A 17,034-nucleotide genomic window follows, 5' to 3' on the forward strand; every position below is an offset into this window, starting at 1 on the left:
AGTACCGATGATTCATCCAGAATCTTCCTCAAAGCAAGGAATGAAACTGAACTTGACTCCCTGGGGTCAACTCTTTCCCTCTTATCGGACTATGCAACTAGTCTAATCTAACTAGATAGTATCGACTTCGTATCTCCATGTAATTCCCAGGGATGCGTCCAGGCAGCAGGATTGGCAGCCCGTCGTGTTCCCGTCAGGCTTCACCTTTTCCCGTCTTCGAACCGCAAAATGTTAGATCTAAAACCCCATATTTACTATTTTCATACTACCATTTACTCCACACAGCGAGAAACTTTCACAGTAAGAGTACTGTTGAATGCTCTCAAATTCATATCTATCAGGCATTCCTGACACATGCAAAACCCTGGAATCGTAGAACATGATATAGAATAGAACCACTGGTAACCGAAGAAAAGGAAAAAAAAAAAAAAAAAAAGAACAAGGCAATCAATGCATCTACGCACGGCGACTCTCCTCTTCCAGACTCAAATACTTCGCCTCCGCCCCCTTGATGCATGCAATGTTCGCCCCCAGCTTGTTCAACGTCTCCACGTACTCGTCGTACGGGTCCGAGTCAAATACAATGCCTCCGCCCGCCTGCAGGTAGGCCACCCCGTTCTTCACCATCATCGTCCGCAGCGCAATGCAGGTATCCATCGCGCCCGGCATCTCCGTCTTGCCATCCGCGCTGGCAATGTTATACCCGAAGTAGCCAACCGCACCCGCATACACTCCGCGCTTCTCGCCCTCCAGCTCCGCAATCAACTGCATCGCCCGCACCTTGGGCGCTCCCGACACCGTGCCCGCCGGGAAGATCGACCGGAACGCATCGAACCGTGTCTTCTCCGGCCGCAGGATGCCGGACACCTGCGACACCAGATGCTGCACGTGCGAGAACTTCTCCACCACCATCAACCGGTCCACCTGCGTCGTTATCGGGTCGCACACCCGGTTCACATCGTTGCGCGCCAGGTCGACCAGCATCACGTGTTCCGCCCGGTCCTTGACGCTGCTGGTCAGCTCGTTGGCCAGCGCCGCGTCTTCCTCCGGCGTCTTGCCCCGCTTCACTGTGCCCGCAATCGGGTGCGTGATGATCCGTCCCTTCTCCTCCTTGACCAGCAGCTCGGGACTGGCGCCCACCAGCTGGAAGTCTTCGCAGTCGATGTAGAAGAGATACGGCGACGGGTTGACCGTGCGCAGGTGTCGAAAGAGATTGAAGGGATGGAGCGACGTCGGCCGGGACAACCGCTGCGACGGCACAGTCTGGAAAATATCACCCTTGGAGATGTGCTCCTTGAGCCGTGTAACATGGCGCTCGTATCCTTCCCGTCCGATGTTCGATGTGTACTCCTGGTTCTGAATGATCGGGCCTTGGGGCGGAAGAGTGTAGTCGGGTCGAAGGAGGACGTCAATGGTCCGCTGGAGCACCTCTTGTCCTTGGCGGTAGACGGACTCCAGTTCCGAGTCATTGCCGGGAATGGAAATGTATGTGATGACCTTGACGACCTGGAAAAAGTGATCGAAGGCGACAATGGTGTCGAACAGCATGAACAGCGACTCCGGAATTTGAAGGATATCCTTCATCGGCCGAGCCGTCTTGGGCTCGAAGTACCGCACGCAGTCATATCCCACGTATCCAATGGCACCACCAGTGAGCGGGGGCAGTGTCAAGCCAGGCACCGTCGCAACCCGAAACCCGGAGAGTTCCTCCTCCAGGATGGGCATGGGGTCGCACTCGGGACCATGACCGGGACCGGTTTTGATGATTTTGCGGGGACCTAGACGGCGGCACAGAAATCGTCAGTCTATCGGGCCACCCCGCCACACTGTAGCATTGAGGGACATGGTTGCATACCAGCACCGACGAAACTGTATCTGCCAATCGTCTCGGTCGTCGCAGCACTCTCGTAGAGGAAGGACAATTTAGATCTGGACAAACCGATCACGTTAGCGCATCTGTGCTTGCCCGCGAGCCATGTGGCCATCTTGCCGAGCGCCACTCACTTCTCCGCGATCTTCAGATAAGCCAATGTGGGGGTCAAAAGGTCGGCCGGAATCGACGTAGTCAACGGAAGTAGGTTAGGAGGAAATTGCGCATTCTTCGACTGGGCGATAACTTCGCTGGCGGTCTCGAGGGACGGCACGACGGTGATCTGCGTGAGTCACATGGGAACAAGAATCAGTATCATAGCAAACTACCCTCCACTGGGATTCCGTTGAGTGAAGAGATTGGGACAGAGATCTCCCGTAGAACAGAAGGAAGGGGCACTCACAGGTGGCGCCATCTTTGTGAGTCCGTAAGCGATGGGAAACGACTTATGCGGGGAGGAGAAGGAGGGGGGATTGAATTGAGAAATAAAAAGAGGCTAAGTTCGGGAAGCCGGAGTATCGGAGTAATTGCGGTGCTGACTGGGGACGGAGTTAATTGGGGTGGTTTCAATAAAATAACTACTAGTAGATACCGTCGCAGGCCCACAATTCTATTGGGTGATTCGAGAAGTTGCAGACAAATAGAGATAACCAACAGGACCGACCCTGTTATGTGAGGGAGGATGACAACTTGATGTCGTCGAGGTTCAACTGGCAGGCGGCAAATTGTTGGCCAATTCGACTTCTGGGAACCCAAAGCGGGCTAGCGTGGATGGCAGGAATGGATATCGAAAGTTGATCGAATAGACTGGTTTGACCGTCTTTTTCTCTTTGCGCCCAGAAGCAAGCACTGCCGACGTATCTTATCTATTTATTGCAGGTGTCAGTGTTTGTGTTTGCCAGCCATCGGGAATTGGAAAATCATCTCTGTGGGAGATCTGACGGTGCACGTGCTCTTCAGCTGGGATCTGCCTGTTCTTCTTCGCTGCTCTTCCCAATCCCTGTCATCTCTCGCCCGGTTGCTGTGGAAGTAATCCCCGTCGCCCGCGGCTGGCTGATTGTTCCCTCTCTTCAGTCCCTCAAACACAACAACTCTACAGCTAGATCACAACTGACCTCACTAGAGTGAGTTGTTCTGCACCTGGGCCTATAAACAGAAAGCTTCCCCATCTCATCCTTCATACTGACAGCGCAAGACACGTATAGTCCTGCAGCCCGTGCAGCCTGGCTGCAGCCCGACATCCCTCTTTGCTACCTACCTACCAACTACTGCCTTTTTCATCAACGCACGCCTGTATTTACTGACCCTCTTTCGGCGGTAGAGCACACTGGGAAACATTCAAATCATTAGATTACAAAGTCCTACTCTAGCCAACCATGGAACACCCGCCTCCATCTCATTACGATGAGTTATCCCCTCCTTCCTCGGTAGCGGGCCAGATCTGGGACATGGCGCTCACGGACCCCGACTATGCCTCCCATATCCTCGACTCCCACGACACCGCCACTCCTGCCTCCGCGCGACTCACAAGACTAGCCCATCTGGCATCCCACTTCAATCCGACCTCCAAATCCGACTCCATGACCCTCCACCACTGTCTCGAGACCCTCGAATCCCTGCTGGACCCACGCCCAGCCTTGACGCAAGAGCTCGCCCGGTGCCGTCCCATGAGTCATTCCCGACAGTCCAACTCGATCGCTTCCATTTCGTCGACCGACTCCCAAGATCTGGGCGATTCCGTCGCTTCGCTCGAAGAGAGGTCACACCCTCCTCTTAAGGATATCCTGAGCGAGGTTACAGCACTCAAAGTGGAATTCGACCGCCGTCGCAAGGAATCCTCTGAGATATATGATTTGCTTACACGAGAACGCGAAACACTAGCCCGGAGGATCGGCGAACTGAATGATGAAATTCATGAACTGTGAGGAACCCAAGGGAACTTGTCGGATAATGTTGTTGTCATGGTCGCTAACAAATCCTGTAAATATAGGAACACGGATATTCTCGAAGACTCCGCTGAGCGTGAAGCGATCCAAGGCACGATACGAGGGCTCGAGAGCTGGGTGGATGAATGGCACAAACAGCGCCTATTGATTGCCGCAAAGAAACAGAGTGCTGCCCCACGGCGAAATGGTCAAAGAAGGTGGACAAAATGCAAAGTCGAAGATGTCGAGGGTGACGGCGAAGCCCTCTTTGAGGGGATCACGGCATGGATGAGAGGATGGAAGGACGTCGAGGAGGTTTTCCGAATCCGAGAGCAGAATCGCACTTTTCGAAGGGAAGAAAGACAGAAGACGCGGGCAAAATACGTATAAAATAAATTTTCGGCAAGACCGGGACCCTGGTCGATGAGGACGAAGGCTGGGATGAGATATTGTGATTTGGGTCACCCCACGCCGCAGCGGAACAAAGACTGCTGAATCGTTCGCCCGAAGACCGAGCTTAGGGCGATCGCTGATTGATTTGTCCAAGAAGAAATGGTACAGTGCAAGAAAGTAAAGAGGCAAATAGAAAGAAGTCAATGTAGCCACCGTAACCATGTAGAGTTGCCAACCGCCATCGTATTTTCCATGAAGACCCAAGCTGCGCCGTTTAGTATGGTCTAATCCAAATCATGGGGGGTAGAACTAGAGATTATGGTACTGGAAGTATATTGAAGGATCTCTGGAGACAATGATGTCTGATCACGCTCCCACAACATGGCACGTCGGGGCCTGCCGAGAACCGGGAGCGGAGAGACGAGCGCTAGCAGAGGTGCCGACGCTGAGTGCAGCACCAAGCTAGGGATGAGTCCGGCCTGCCTTCGTCGCAAAATAATAACGTCAAATGTGTATCGGATGGCTATTTACCATTTTCTTAATGTACTATCGGAAAGTAAGAGATCGTAACGCAGCCGGCTCGCATGTCTCGTATATATCAGCGCTGCAGATTTACGATGGCTAGCTGTTCGAATAAATCAGTGACAATGTCCCACACGGCACCGCAAGGACGACATACCTGGTTTCCATAACCGAAAGCAAGCTTCTTGCCATCGGTATCCCACGCTAGACTGCGATCCGGCACCGACTCCGCAGTGCCATTGTGCCCATTCACCATGGGACTAGACTCCTCCTTTTTCTGCTCTTCGGGACCCGGCACTCTCCAGGTAGCCAGCGCAGTGCCTCCACGTTGTGCATTCCAAATGAAAAGACTCTCTTTACTGGCAGCGGCAAGGGCGTATCCGTCGGGAGAGAAAGTGCTAGCAAGAGCGGGTGCCGATGGGCCGAGAAACAATCGGTGAATACAATTGAACTGTTTGGACTCCAGATCCAAATGCCATACCTTGACCGTGTCATCGGTGGCAGAAGTGGCCAAAACAAGTGGTTGTGCTATTTGCTGCTGCTGCTCCTGTTGTTGTTCCATATTGGGCTTTAGCTCAATGGCCGTGATATCCCCTTCATGGGCACCCTCATGGCGCATATCATGGGTAGGCACCCATAGTGTAGCATTGGCGGAAGATGCAGCTACCGCCACGGATGAAGAGCCGGCATTAGCACAGCGGATAAATGACCAGGGCTGATCAGAGTCGCCAGATGAGAACGTCTTGGCGATGTGAATACTCGAATCGACATCGCATTGATAGACCGTCCCGTTACCGCAAGCAAAAGCCTGGTTGGAGCCCAACCAGCAAAGATCGAAGACTGATCCCTCGATAACCTGAGGCGATGGGAATTCGTCTGGTCGTAATGAGTCGTCCCAGAGCGCTAGCTCGGAGATTCTGCTGTCTGAAGCAACCACGATCAGATGGGACCCGCTTTCCGCCCAGTGCAACCCAGTAATCATCCGCGGTACTTCGGGAAGAAGATCGACGGCATTTCCAGACACGTCATACATGGTGATGGAGCCTCTCATGTCATTGTAGGTCGCGACGGCCAGCTTCTGACCCAATGGGTCCCAGGCGACCGCCGAAACACAGGTGCTATCCCCTTTGTTCGCTACGAGTTTCTCTTGTACCGGATCCGAGGTTGAAGACAGCCTCCACAGGCTGCAGAAGGTATCGCCAGCGGCCACGACGGTAGTAGGGTCGCGAGGGCGCCAGAGGGTGCGGGTCACGTGATCATCACTAGCCAGATCGAGGATGGCGGTGTTGGGCCCAAGGTCGGCGGCCTTGGCGGGGGTGATCTGGACGCCAACGCTGTGGCCGGTGGTTAAGGTGAAGGTCGGCGCCACCGGTGCTGGTGCTGGTGCTGGTGCTGGTTCCTGGTCCTGCGAATCCGGTCGGCCACCCATGTTCACATCTCCGTCACCGTCCACCACCATGTCGGCTGTTCGAGGCGACTCATCGACTACTTCGGGTTTGCTTTCAGTCGTTACTCCGTTAGTGTCAATTTCCATGGGAGTTTCATCACCGTTGGCCTCTCCATTCTTATGCGGCTTCTTCACACTGGTGGGAGCTTGAGGTGGTGCTGGTGCTGGTGCTTGGGGTGCCGCCGCCGCCTCGGCCGTCAAGTGACCGTTAATCACGCCGCCATCTCGCGGAACTTTGCTTGTGGGCGAGACAGGCGCCTGGTCTGTGCCAACGCCTGCCTCCCCGGGGCCACTTTGACCCTTTTCAGTTTCGGGTTCCAGCGGCGTAGGCCCGAAAAAGTAGTCAGACGATGTGAAGGCCGTAGGATTTCCATCCTGTTCATTTCATTAGTTCTCATAAATTTCGGATTTTATAAATGACTCCAAAAGTTTTTGGGAGCGCGTAACGAAATGATCAATGAATATCATACCCTGTCGAGGGAATGCTCTAGTTCATGATACTGCAGGCCCTTTTGCACCAAGGATACCAGAGCATGAGTTTTGATGTATGGGGCAAACGGCAAACTCTGCGGGTCTTGATTCCACGCGCGCTGTAAGGTGAGTGCAGCCTCGCCATGCCCTGTGGGAAAGTTAGTTTGCTGTTCCCATGAAGAAAGGATAAGCAGCAAATGATGGGGAGAGAATAATACCAGATTCTTGAAGATACCTATAAAGAAGTTAGCAATGCATACAAACCGCCGAGAAGCCCAATGACGCAGCATGGTAGGGATGTGTTACGGCAGAAGGAGGTTGGAAAGGGACTCTGATACATACCTCCATATTAGGTAATTGACGTGATGCGATGTGAGATCGGGTTGTGCCATTGTTACATGTATGACAGCTAGTAAGGTGGAGGGTCCGCTAGCATGCCAGAAACGAAAGGCTTTCTCTGTGAAAAGTAGGAAAGGAATAAGGCGGGGATTGCTGCAAGGCAGGGACTGGAGGGTACAATGGTCCAAGATGCTGCCAAGTCAAGCTCACAAAAGGTTTGAATGGGGTATAAGACTCTGCTAACAGCTTCCCTCTCAAACAGAACCTGAATGAGAGACAGGAGGTCTCTGGACGAGAGGGGAGGGTCCGAGTGGGAAAGATGCAGCCAAGGCTGTGACAAGGGAGACGTTCAGTTCAGACGGTACTTGGGAAGGGCGGACGTGAGTAAAACACGAAAAACGCAGGCTGGCGGACTAGGCGTGAGAAAAACTAAACCGAGGACCAGTAACAAAAGCACATCCTAAATGCGCCTTGTTGCCGAACGGGTTGGTGAAAGGAACACGAAAGATTGTTCTTTGAGACAGAGAGACAAATTGAAGGAGAATGGAAGAGAGGGAGAAGTGAAGAGCGAATAATATCGGGACGGGAGGAAATCGACACCAACGTGTGGCTTAAAGATAGCAGACCCGCTAGCGAACTGCAAAGGCCGGAGGAGCAACACCAGAAACTTTCGGGGAGGGGAAGAAGGCGGATGGACGGACTGACGGAGGGGGGAGAGAAAGGGAGGAAGAGAAGCAGTTCAGATCCGAGCGGATGAATGAAACGAAATGATGGAGAAAGAGAGTTATGGGACCGACAGACAAGCCAGACAAGACACGACCGGCCGATGACCCCAGGGAAGCGTATGAGGAACTCCCGTTAATTAGTGCCAAAGGTAGTTCGAACAGACCAGACCAGGTAAGGTACGTAGTTAGGATCGTGGAGGTGGTAGGGGTCGAGAAGACAAGGTGAGGGTAGGTTAGTCAGTGTCAGTCAGTTAACGTAACTAACTAGTGAGTTAAGTTAACTAGGTTAGCAGGTACCTGGTCGACACTTTTCGACAACTCGACAGTTTTGACCCTCGCGACAGACAGACAGACAGTCAGACAGACAGACAGTCAGTCAGTCAGTTTCCACGCCGCTGTGAAGGTCCGTCTAAAGGTTTAGTCAAGAATTACGGGTCCAACCACGCCCAACCAGGCCAAGGGTAAAAAGATGCAAAAAAAGGAAAAAGAAAATTCAAAGCTGGAATTTCTCCAGGCGCGGCTCTGGGACGCTGTTTCAGACGCTGAACGCACCGGGAGTGGACATTTTGGGCCTGGGACTTTTTCGGGGGGTGGGCTTGACTCGTTGTGGCGTCTAGGCCACGGCTAGCGTGCAGCTGCCCTCCAACCCACTTTGGGGCCCCTGGTCCATCCCAACTGGTCCAACTGCTCCATTCGGTCCTTCTGACGGCCTCCCGATCGGCCACTACGCTTGCCCTTTTCCGGTTAGCCGGCACCGGCCCTTTCATGGTTCGATTGGCTCTTTCCCTTTGTCGTTCGCAGGATTTCTGTGCATTTTTCGCATTTTGCGTGGCTTTTTCCCTTTTTTTACCATTTTCTTTGTATTAATTTTCTTTTTCTTTTCTCATTTTCCCCTTCTTGGAGTTGCCGATCGTGGCCCGTTAGATACCTTAGGCAGGATGTCGGTCTTGTACCTACTGGGCTGGTACCTACAGATGATGTCGCTTAGTTCTTACCTTGTTCATCTGCAGAATTAAGACTGCCTATGAAAATCATACTTATATTTGAGGGGCGATATTCTCACTGACTTTCGGAGAATATGGACTATTCTGAGGGATCAAAGTACCCTAATGCAGTCCTAACACTAACTACCCTGAGTTAGTAGTGTCCTTCATGTCAATGATTCAAATTGTCCTGTGCCAGCTGATAGCCTGGATCTAAATCTGGGGGCAGTTCACCCGTCTGCTAGGAATGCCGATCAGTTGTACATCCTTCTGGAGTTCTGTACATGCATGCATTGATGATTGTGGGCTGGAACCCATTCCACCCCGCCGGCAGACAGCTGCTGTGAAGGTCTTTCCGTACAACTCGAGTCGCGGTGCTAAGCAGTCGAAGCTTGCTTACCTTAGCTGCACTTCCTTCGCTTTTTCTTCAGTGGTCGGTCCACTTCGAAAGTCTGGCGGGTGGGTAACTAGTAGGACATCACTGCAAATCTCCCTTGGGCTGAGCCACACCCCAGCGCTTGAGCCACACGTGACCCGTGCGATCGGTTTGATCTCAATTTCTCTCCTGACTTGGATTGTTTTGTCATGCATTCTCTAGAAGACTTCCACCAAGCCAGGGTGAAACCTGAGATGGGGCTTTATTGGGGAGACCCGGAAGCTTATTGAGCGGAAATGGCGCTGATGGTTTCTTCACTGGTAGTCAGTCCATGACCAGGCTGATTCGTACTTGGATTTAATATGAATCGTAAATCATCAGTAGAACCATTGTCTCAAGCGACTGGTGTCTGTCAGCAGATCTTGTCCCACACCCACACTCCAACGCCAACTTATCCTCCGCAACAAATCCAATGATGGTATGGAGTACTCCATAGGCAACCCCTGGTCATCCATGTTTCCCGATGACTGGATGCATTGTTCCCTTTCAATGATAACAAATGCCACGGGCGGAGGCATGAATGGCGGCCTTGCGGATGCCATGCAAGGTGTCCAATCAGAGAGACGCGATCCCGTCCTTGCAGGCTTGTCCGAAAATGGAACTCCCCCCCAACGCCGCCCAGAGCGACTAGTCACAGCCAGTCCAGCTCGTAGTACGGATCATCTGGTCTGGATGCATTACACTTCCCCTTCCCACTCTTCTTCCTTTCCCCCAACCCCCGTTGGGCTCTGTCAACAGCCTGCGGTTTAGCAGCCGCAAGAGCGTCCTCTGCCACCATGGCGCCTCGAGTCAATATCCCTCCAGCGACCCGCATCTGTCTTATCAGTCTTCTCACCCTCTCCTTGCTGTATAATATCGCCCGATGGCGGCAACTTGACACCACGCCCGGCGCACCTGCCATCACCCCGATCATACCCTATTTGACGCTCGTTCCTTCACAATTTCTTTTCTATCCGTGGACCCTCCTTACCGCGACACTTGTGGAGCAAAACATCTTCACCGTGCTTTTGAACGCGGCCACTCTCTTTTATGGCGGGAAATACTTGGAGCGCGCATGGGGATCCCGGGAGTTTGCGAAGTTCATCCTCGCCATCGCAGTCATCCCGAACGTAACGATCGTTCCGCTTTATATTCTAGGAGCTGCCCTTAAAAGTGGCTCCAGCAGCGGGTACGCCTTGTTTTCTCATGACGAATGCACAACATCTTGCGCTTTCCTTACTGACTCACCGACTTCAAGCCTCACGCAGATATGCGGCGGTATCTCGATTCAAGCATCCTTCTTGGTCGCCTTCAAGCAGCTCGTCCCGGAGCATACGGTGACTATCTTCAAAGGCTTGGTCAAAATGCGGGTGAAGCACTTTCCCGCGCTGTTTTTGTTCCTGAACACCATCAGCGGAATTGTCTTCGGCACGCATGTCGCAGCGATTCTTGCGTGGCTCGGCCTCTTGACAAGTTGGACCTACCTGCGCTTCTTCAAACGTCAGCCTGACCTTACTGGCACATCGACCGACGGGCTAGGCATCAAGGGTGATGCCAGCGAGACTTTTGCATTCGCATGTCTCTTTCCGGATGTGCTTCAGCCGCCAATCGCGTTCCTGTCTGATCAAGTTTATGCTCTCCTGGTTGCCATCAGGATCTGTACACCCTTCTCCGAGGAAGACATTGCCTCGGGCAACCAGCAGGTTCTGGCACGGGGCGAGGCAGGTCTTCCCAGTATTCTTTCCAACCATCGCAACGGACGGGCCATGGCGAAGCGGGAAGAAGCAGAGCGCAGACGTGCTCTAGCACTCAAGGCCCTCGACCAGAGACTTCAAGCAGCTGCTGCGGGAAGAGTGCAGCCGGCGACGTCTGCAGCGAACCAGCAAGGATCCAGCCATGCTCAGACTCCGACACCTACGGTTTCAGCGGGCCAGAGTATGTTGGGAGAAACAAGCTACACCCCCGACCATGCGTGAAGCTGCAGGAACTCTACAAAGCATGGTTTCACGGAGTTTGGTTGGTCGTTTGGGATAGAATGCAAAGGCACAATGCAACGTAAAGTGTTTCTGATGTTCAGTCTTGCTGTGATATACCGAACTTGGACTTGTCTTTTGCAAGGAAATGAGGTCTTCCCAGCAAGTGCAATCCCGTGACATGGGGCGGGGCTTGTTGGCCTTCACTGTACAAAATGTCTCCCACATTTTTCTTTTCCAAAATGATGAATGAACATGATCACATACATATACACTAGTGCAAAGCCAGTGGAAGGAAAATAGTAGACCACTACACTAATCAACATCCTTAACAATGCCATATACCCATGGTTCCAAAATTCTACTCATACCAAAGACTGAACAAGGACAACAGTCCATGATGTATACTAGCAACTGAAAGAAAAGGAATTCCCAAAACTACATAATCGAACAGGAATAATACAGAGAAAAATGCTATGCTACAAGACACGACGCCCCAAGGTCGTATAGTATGTTCCCACACAAGCCGTTCGAACCACACTCAAAAGATCCCTCACAACTGCCTCAACTTCTCCACCTCACCTCTAGCCTCCTGCAACATACGTTCCTGATCCGCCTTAGCCTGGCGAATAGCCGCTATGCGCGCCCGGTCCTTATCACTCTGCTGCTTCAACTGCTCCAACTTCTGCAACTCAGATTCCTGCTCCGGAGTAGCCTGAATCTCCTGCGCGCCCGTCATGTTCTTCACCTTGGCCCAGATATCCTTGTAGTCGAGGTTCTTCACATCCAGGACAGCGGTCTGCTCCGCCTCCCCGGGGGCCGGGGCATGCTTGTCCGTGACGTCCTTAGCGGAGAGCAGGGATGCGGCGTTGCTGGCGCGCTCGGCGAAGTAGATCGTCAATGCGGCGGGACCGTCTTGTTCCTCTGTTTGGCGCACAGTCATGGGAATCGCTGGGTTGTGGTACTTGAGGCGCGGGAGGCAGTTGCGCCAAAAATGTCGCGCGCCTTGGTGCCCGCCGTAGATCTTGCGGGCGTATGTGAGGTGCAGCCGCGTGATGGCGGGGAATTCTTTCGAGGCGGTTGAGACGGTGGGGAGAGTTGCGGCTCCGGCGCCGACTTGGATGTTGAGAAGCTGGAGGTGGAAATGGTGTTAGTAGGGTTGGGGTTGATGGATTGGATCGAATGGTTGATTGATTCCGATATGGGAGGGATATCATCGGTGGGTAGGTATTGGGATTGTCGGAATGTATGGGGGTCAACGAAATAAGGATGACATTGTAGATGGAGAACATACCCTCTGTGAAATGGTCAGGTCAGCATCTGGGGTCATTGATAATGGGTGATGGTGGTCAACTTACGGTTTTCAGCTTCCGCATCCGCTTGAATAGGTTGACCATTGTGACGGTTGGAGCGCCTGAGCGACTACTTTTTGATGGGAGATATGTCAAGAGATGGGATTTTCAGGTCGCGCCCGGCTGTAATTGATCTGGATGGGCCGACAACGGGGTGGTTAGATGGCTGCTGATTCGGAGCTGTCTCCCGTTGATTTTTGGGATCCCCGGCGGAAAGAAAAGCAGCCGATATCAGATCACGTGATGCTAAGATATTGTGCTGCGGCGATGTTGATGATAGTATGTCACTGAATGACAACTATGGGCGATGACTCTTCTGTTTGGGACTGGACGCCTTACTACCTTCCAATTAAAAGATTCCCCAGCCTTCCCTCCAATCTGTTGTCTTTTTCCGAAGGATTGCACTTGTACCGATTCTATCCCTGCCCGCTTAAGCCTTCCAAAACACCGCGATGACTCCAACATCCACTGTCCACTTCTGGAGATTTACCAGAGTTGTGACTCACAACTTCAGTCAAGCATTCCACATTCAAGCTCCATTTGTTATCTATCAATCATTTGAAAGAGGCTGAGCAGTGAAGCCATCGCCCTTCATACTGGGATATCCCCATGCTCCGATAACGGTTGAGGCAGGCGGTGACTCACGGACCGCCTTTTCCCACATTCGGAGTAATTCTTTTCGACCCCGCGGTGACTCCAGACTCGCTCGATCTATATAACGCTGCCCTTTCCCCTCCTCGTCCTCGGGCTCATTATCTCCAGTTTGTCAGATCTATCCTTCTACATCCGGAGCCATGGCAGCCGCCGCCGCCGCTGCGTCTGCAGCTGCGCTCGAGCAGGGCACGAAAAACACCATGAAACTCGAGAATGTCTGCCTCACATGCCCCTCTTTGTCTCCTCAGAAAACCCCATATGACCTGGACTAAGCTGACCATTCATTGCCCGCATAGACCGAGAAGAGAGATACCCTCATCGCCCTCGAGAAGAAGTACCAGGCCCAATGGAAGGCAAACAAGGTCTTTGAGGTCGATGCCCCCTCCGAGACGGAGGTGCCTTTCGGCAGCATGTCCGCCGCTGAGCTCCGTGAGAAGCACCCCAAGTTCTTCGGAACCATGGCCTACCCCTACATGAACGGTACCCTCCACGCCGGTCACAGTTTCACTGCTAGCAAGGTCGAATTCATGACCGGTGTTGCTCGTATGGAGGGCAAGAGGGCCCTTTTCCCCCTCGGATTCCACTGCACTGGCATGCCCATCAAGGCCTGTGCCGACAAGCTTCGGGATGAAGTTGCCAAGTTCGGCAAGAACTTCGAAGGCTACAGTGAAGAGTCTGAGGAGCAGGATAAGGCTGCGGTTGCCGCTCCCACCCAGGAGGTTAAGGCTGAGCAGGAGAAGTTCTCCGGAAAGAAGAGCAAGGCCGCCGCCAAGACCGTTAAGATGAAGTACCAGTTCCAGATCATGTTGGCTATTGGTATTCCCATTGAGGAGATCCACAAGTTCGCCGATGCCGCTCACTGGCTCCAGCACTTCCCCCCTCTCGCCATTCGTGATCTCGACAGCCTGGGTGCCCGTGTTGACTGGCGCAGACAGTTCGTCACCACTGACGCTAACCCCTACTATGACGCCTTTGTGCGCTGGCAGATGAACCGCCTTCACGAGTTGGGCAAGATCCAGTACGGCAACCGTTACACCATCTACTCTCCTAAGGACGGACAGCCTTGCATGGACCACGACCGCACTGAGGGTGAGGGTATCGGTCCCCAGGAATACACCGCTATGAAGCTCAAGGTCAAAGAGTGGGCCCCTGAGATCGCCGAACTGGTCAAGGGCAAGATTGAGGACGACGCTAATGTCTACTTCGTCCCCGCCACTCTGCGTCCGGAGACCATGTACGGACAGACCTGCTGCTTCCTTGGCCCCAAGATCACCTATGGTCTCTACAAGGTCAAGGAGAAGGAATACTTCGTTGTCACCAAGAGGGCTGCCTGGAACATGGCCTTCCAGGGCTACTTCTCCGATGGCGAGAAATTCCTTAAGTCCCAGGACCAACTGCCCCTTGTCGTTGAGGCTCCTGGAACCGCCTTTGTTGGTACTCTCGTCAACGCTCCTCTCTCTTTCCACACTGAAGGTGTGCGCATCCTTCCCATGGAGGGAGTCTCCGCCAGCAAGGGTACCGGTGTCGTCACTTCCGTGCCCTCGGATTCCCCCGATGATTACGCCACTCTGATGGATCTCGCGAAGAAGCCGGAGTACTATGGTATCAAGAAGGAGTGGGCTGAGCTGGAGATCTTCCCTCTCATTGAGACTCCCACGTACGGAAACCTCACTGCTCCCGCCCTGGTCAAGCAGCTTAAGATCAACTCTCCCAAGGACGTTAACCAGCTTGCACAGGCCAAGGAGCTGGCCTATGGTGAAGCTTTCTACAAGGGTACCATGATTGTTGGTGAGTACAAGGGTCAGCCCGTGAGCGCTGTCAAGGAGAAGATCCGTAAGTCTCTCTACGAGAGCGGAGATGCCTTCCCCTTCGCCGACCCCATGGGCAAGGTCGTCAGTCGCAGTGGCGATGACTGTGTCGTTGCCTACCTCGGCCAGTGGTTCCTGAACTACGGTGAGAACGATGCTGAGTGGCAGAAGACCACCCTGAACCACGTTGTGAACACCCTGAACACCTACTCGAGCGAAACCAAGAACGGTTTCGAGAAGAACCTGTCTTGGCTCAACCGCTGGGCTTGCGCCAGAACCTACGGTCTGGGTTCGAAGCTGCCCTGGGACAAGCAGTTCCTTGTTGAGAGTTTGAGTGACAGTACCGTCTACATGGCATACTACACCATCGCCCACTACCTGCACGGCGACCGCTACGGTAAGGAGCCTGGTTCCCTGAACGTGAAGGCCGAGCAGATGATCGACGAAGTCTGGGACTACATCTTCACCAGACGTGAGCTTAGCGATGAGCTTGTTTCCAAGAGCGGTATCAGCAAGGAGGCTCTGCAGAAGATGCGCAGAGAGTTCGAGTACTGGTACCCTCTGGACGTCCGTGTCTCCGGAAAGGATCTCATCCAGAACCACTTGACCTTTTTCCTGTACATCCACGTCGCCCTCTTCCCTCCTGAGTACTGGCCTCGCGGTGTCCGTGCTAACGGACACTTGCTGCTCAACGGTGAGAAGATGAGCAAGAGTACGGGTAACTTCCTTACCCTGAAGGATGCTGTCGACAAGTTCGGTGCCGATGCTACCCGTATTGCCTTTGCCGATGCTGGTGATGGTATTGAGGACGCCAACTTCGAGGAGACCGTCGCTAACAGCAACATCCTTCGTCTCCACACTCTCAAGGACTGGATGGAGGAAGTTGTCAAGGACGAGACCCTGCGTACCGGTCCGGCCGATGCCTTCTGGGACAAGCTCTTTGACAACGAGCTCAACGGCCTTGTCCGTGAGACTAAGAAGCACTACCAGGAGTAAGTCACTTTGCTATCCCCGATAATCCTGCAACCACTCGTCCACATGATGTTCGCATATTCTACGTATTTGCTACTTCAGAGCCTTTCACGGCCATGAGACAAACATCACCACATGCCTGATGGACAACTTATTAAACAATACCGTTTTGCTGCATTTGGCTTCTACTTGGAATTTTACGAGAAGCTAACTGTACTTTTAGCACCAACTTCAAGCTCGCCCTGAAGTCTGGTCTGTACGACCTGGTCAGCGCCCGTGACTTCTACCGTGAAGCCACCACCACTGCCGGCATCGGCATGCACCGTGACGTCGTCCTCCGCTACATCGAGCTGCAGGCACTGATGATGGCCGTCATTGCTCCTCACTGGTCCGAGCACATCTGGCTCGAGATTCTGAAGAAGGTTCGTACCTACCCCCACAACACCACTTCATCCCACCACTACTAACGCCCCATCCAGCCCTCAACCATCCACCACGCCCGCTTCCCCGAGGTCCCCGAGCTCTCCCTCGAGCTGTCCGCAGCCCTTGACTACGCCCGCTCGACCACCTCCAGCATCACCTCCGCGGAGGCCAACTTCGTGAAGAAGCTCTCCAAGGGCAAGCAGACTGCCTTCGACCCCCGCAAGCCCAAGAAGCTCAGCATCTATGCGGCCAAGAAGTTCCCCGTCTGGCAGGAGAAGTACATCGACCTTGTGCGCGAAGCTTTCGACGCTGTCAGCATCTCCTTCAACGACAAGGAGCTGAACGCCAAGGTCGGCAAGCTCGGCGAGATGAAGAAGGCCATGCCCTTCGTCCAGAGACTCAAGAAGCGTCTCGTTGTCGACAAGGAAGTCCCCGAGACTGTCTTCGACCGTAAGCTGCCTTTCGATGAATTCGCTGTCCTCAGCGAGATGGTTCCTGCTATTAAGCGCGTTACTGGCGCCAAGGAGTTGGAGATTGTTGCTGTTGATGAGGGTGGTAAGACTGGTGAGGTTGTGGGTACTGGTGAGAAGAGGGAGGGATTGCAGGCTGAGAATGCCGTTCCCGGTCAACCTTCTTTCAACTTTGCCAATATTGAGTAGATGATGAAGATGAAGATGGTGATGATTATACATGATACAGATTAGATGAGATATCTTGATGGGTTTCATGTTTCTCTTTTTTCTTTTGTTTTGTGGTGAAAGA

The 17,034-nt window shown here is 53.2% G+C and overlaps 8 protein-coding genes across 8 annotated transcripts; 4 read left to right on the forward strand and 4 right to left on the reverse strand.

Moving 5' to 3' along the window:
- Positions 1–456: 456 nt before the first annotated feature.
- Positions 457–2,285, reverse strand: An06g01760 (uncharacterized protein; the record flags this gene model as incomplete). The annotated part of the gene is made up of 4 exons (XM_001390960.3): positions 457–1,778; positions 1,856–1,929; positions 2,005–2,153; positions 2,274–2,285. 4 exons carry the CDS (start codon positions 2,283–2,285, stop codon positions 457–459), a joined length of 1,557 nt encoding a protein of 518 aa, XP_001390997.1.
- Positions 2,286–3,246: 961 nt separating this feature from the next.
- Positions 3,247–4,185, forward strand: An06g01770 (uncharacterized protein; the record flags this gene model as incomplete). The annotated part of the gene is made up of 2 exons (XM_001390961.1): positions 3,247–3,791; positions 3,861–4,185. 2 exons carry the CDS (start codon positions 3,247–3,249, stop codon positions 4,183–4,185), a joined length of 870 nt encoding a protein of 289 aa, XP_001390998.1.
- A 601-nt stretch (positions 4,186–4,786) lies between these two features.
- Positions 4,787–7,020, reverse strand: An06g01780 (uncharacterized protein; the record flags this gene model as incomplete). The annotated part of the gene is made up of 4 exons (XM_059748082.1): positions 4,787–6,532; positions 6,628–6,776; positions 6,847–6,863; positions 6,971–7,020. The coding sequence occupies 4 exons, from the start codon at positions 7,018–7,020 to the stop codon at positions 4,787–4,789; spliced, it is 1,962 nt and encodes a 653-aa protein (XP_059605296.1).
- Positions 7,021–7,753: 733 nt separating this feature from the next.
- An06g01790 (hypothetical protein) lies at positions 7,754–8,157 on the forward strand (the record flags this gene model as incomplete). Its single annotated transcript, XM_059748084.1, has 2 exons — positions 7,754–7,869; positions 7,986–8,157. The coding sequence occupies 2 exons, from the start codon at positions 7,754–7,756 to the stop codon at positions 8,155–8,157; spliced, it is 288 nt and encodes a 95-aa protein (XP_059605297.1).
- A 658-nt stretch (positions 8,158–8,815) lies between these two features.
- On the reverse strand, positions 8,816–9,266 carry An06g01800 (uncharacterized protein; the record flags this gene model as incomplete). Its single annotated transcript, XM_059748085.1, has 2 exons — positions 8,816–8,819; positions 9,076–9,266. The coding sequence occupies 2 exons, from the start codon at positions 9,264–9,266 to the stop codon at positions 8,816–8,818; spliced, it is 195 nt and encodes a 64-aa protein (XP_059605298.1).
- Positions 9,267–9,887: 621 nt separating this feature from the next.
- On the forward strand, positions 9,888–11,066 carry An06g01810 (uncharacterized protein; the record flags this gene model as incomplete). Its single annotated transcript, XM_001390965.3, has 2 exons — positions 9,888–10,279; positions 10,349–11,066. The coding sequence occupies 2 exons, from the start codon at positions 9,888–9,890 to the stop codon at positions 11,064–11,066; spliced, it is 1,110 nt and encodes a 369-aa protein (XP_001391002.1).
- A 550-nt stretch (positions 11,067–11,616) lies between these two features.
- On the reverse strand, positions 11,617–12,460 carry An06g01820 (mitochondrial 54S ribosomal protein mL61; the record flags this gene model as incomplete). Its single annotated transcript, XM_001390966.1, has 2 exons — positions 11,617–12,195; positions 12,422–12,460. The coding sequence occupies 2 exons, from the start codon at positions 12,458–12,460 to the stop codon at positions 11,617–11,619; spliced, it is 618 nt and encodes a 205-aa protein (XP_001391003.1).
- A 749-nt stretch (positions 12,461–13,209) lies between these two features.
- Positions 13,210–16,931, forward strand: An06g01830 (uncharacterized protein; the record flags this gene model as incomplete). Its single annotated transcript, XM_001390967.3, has 4 exons — positions 13,210–13,284; positions 13,366–15,869; positions 16,073–16,271; positions 16,329–16,931. The coding sequence occupies 4 exons, from the start codon at positions 13,210–13,212 to the stop codon at positions 16,929–16,931; spliced, it is 3,381 nt and encodes a 1,126-aa protein (XP_001391004.1).
- Between the last annotated feature and the right edge of the window lie 103 nt (positions 16,932–17,034).

The sequence above is a fragment of the Aspergillus niger genome, assembly GCF_000002855.4.
Source record: "Aspergillus niger supercontig An06".
Lineage (NCBI taxonomy): Eukaryota > Fungi > Ascomycota > Eurotiomycetes > Eurotiales > Aspergillaceae > Aspergillus > Aspergillus niger.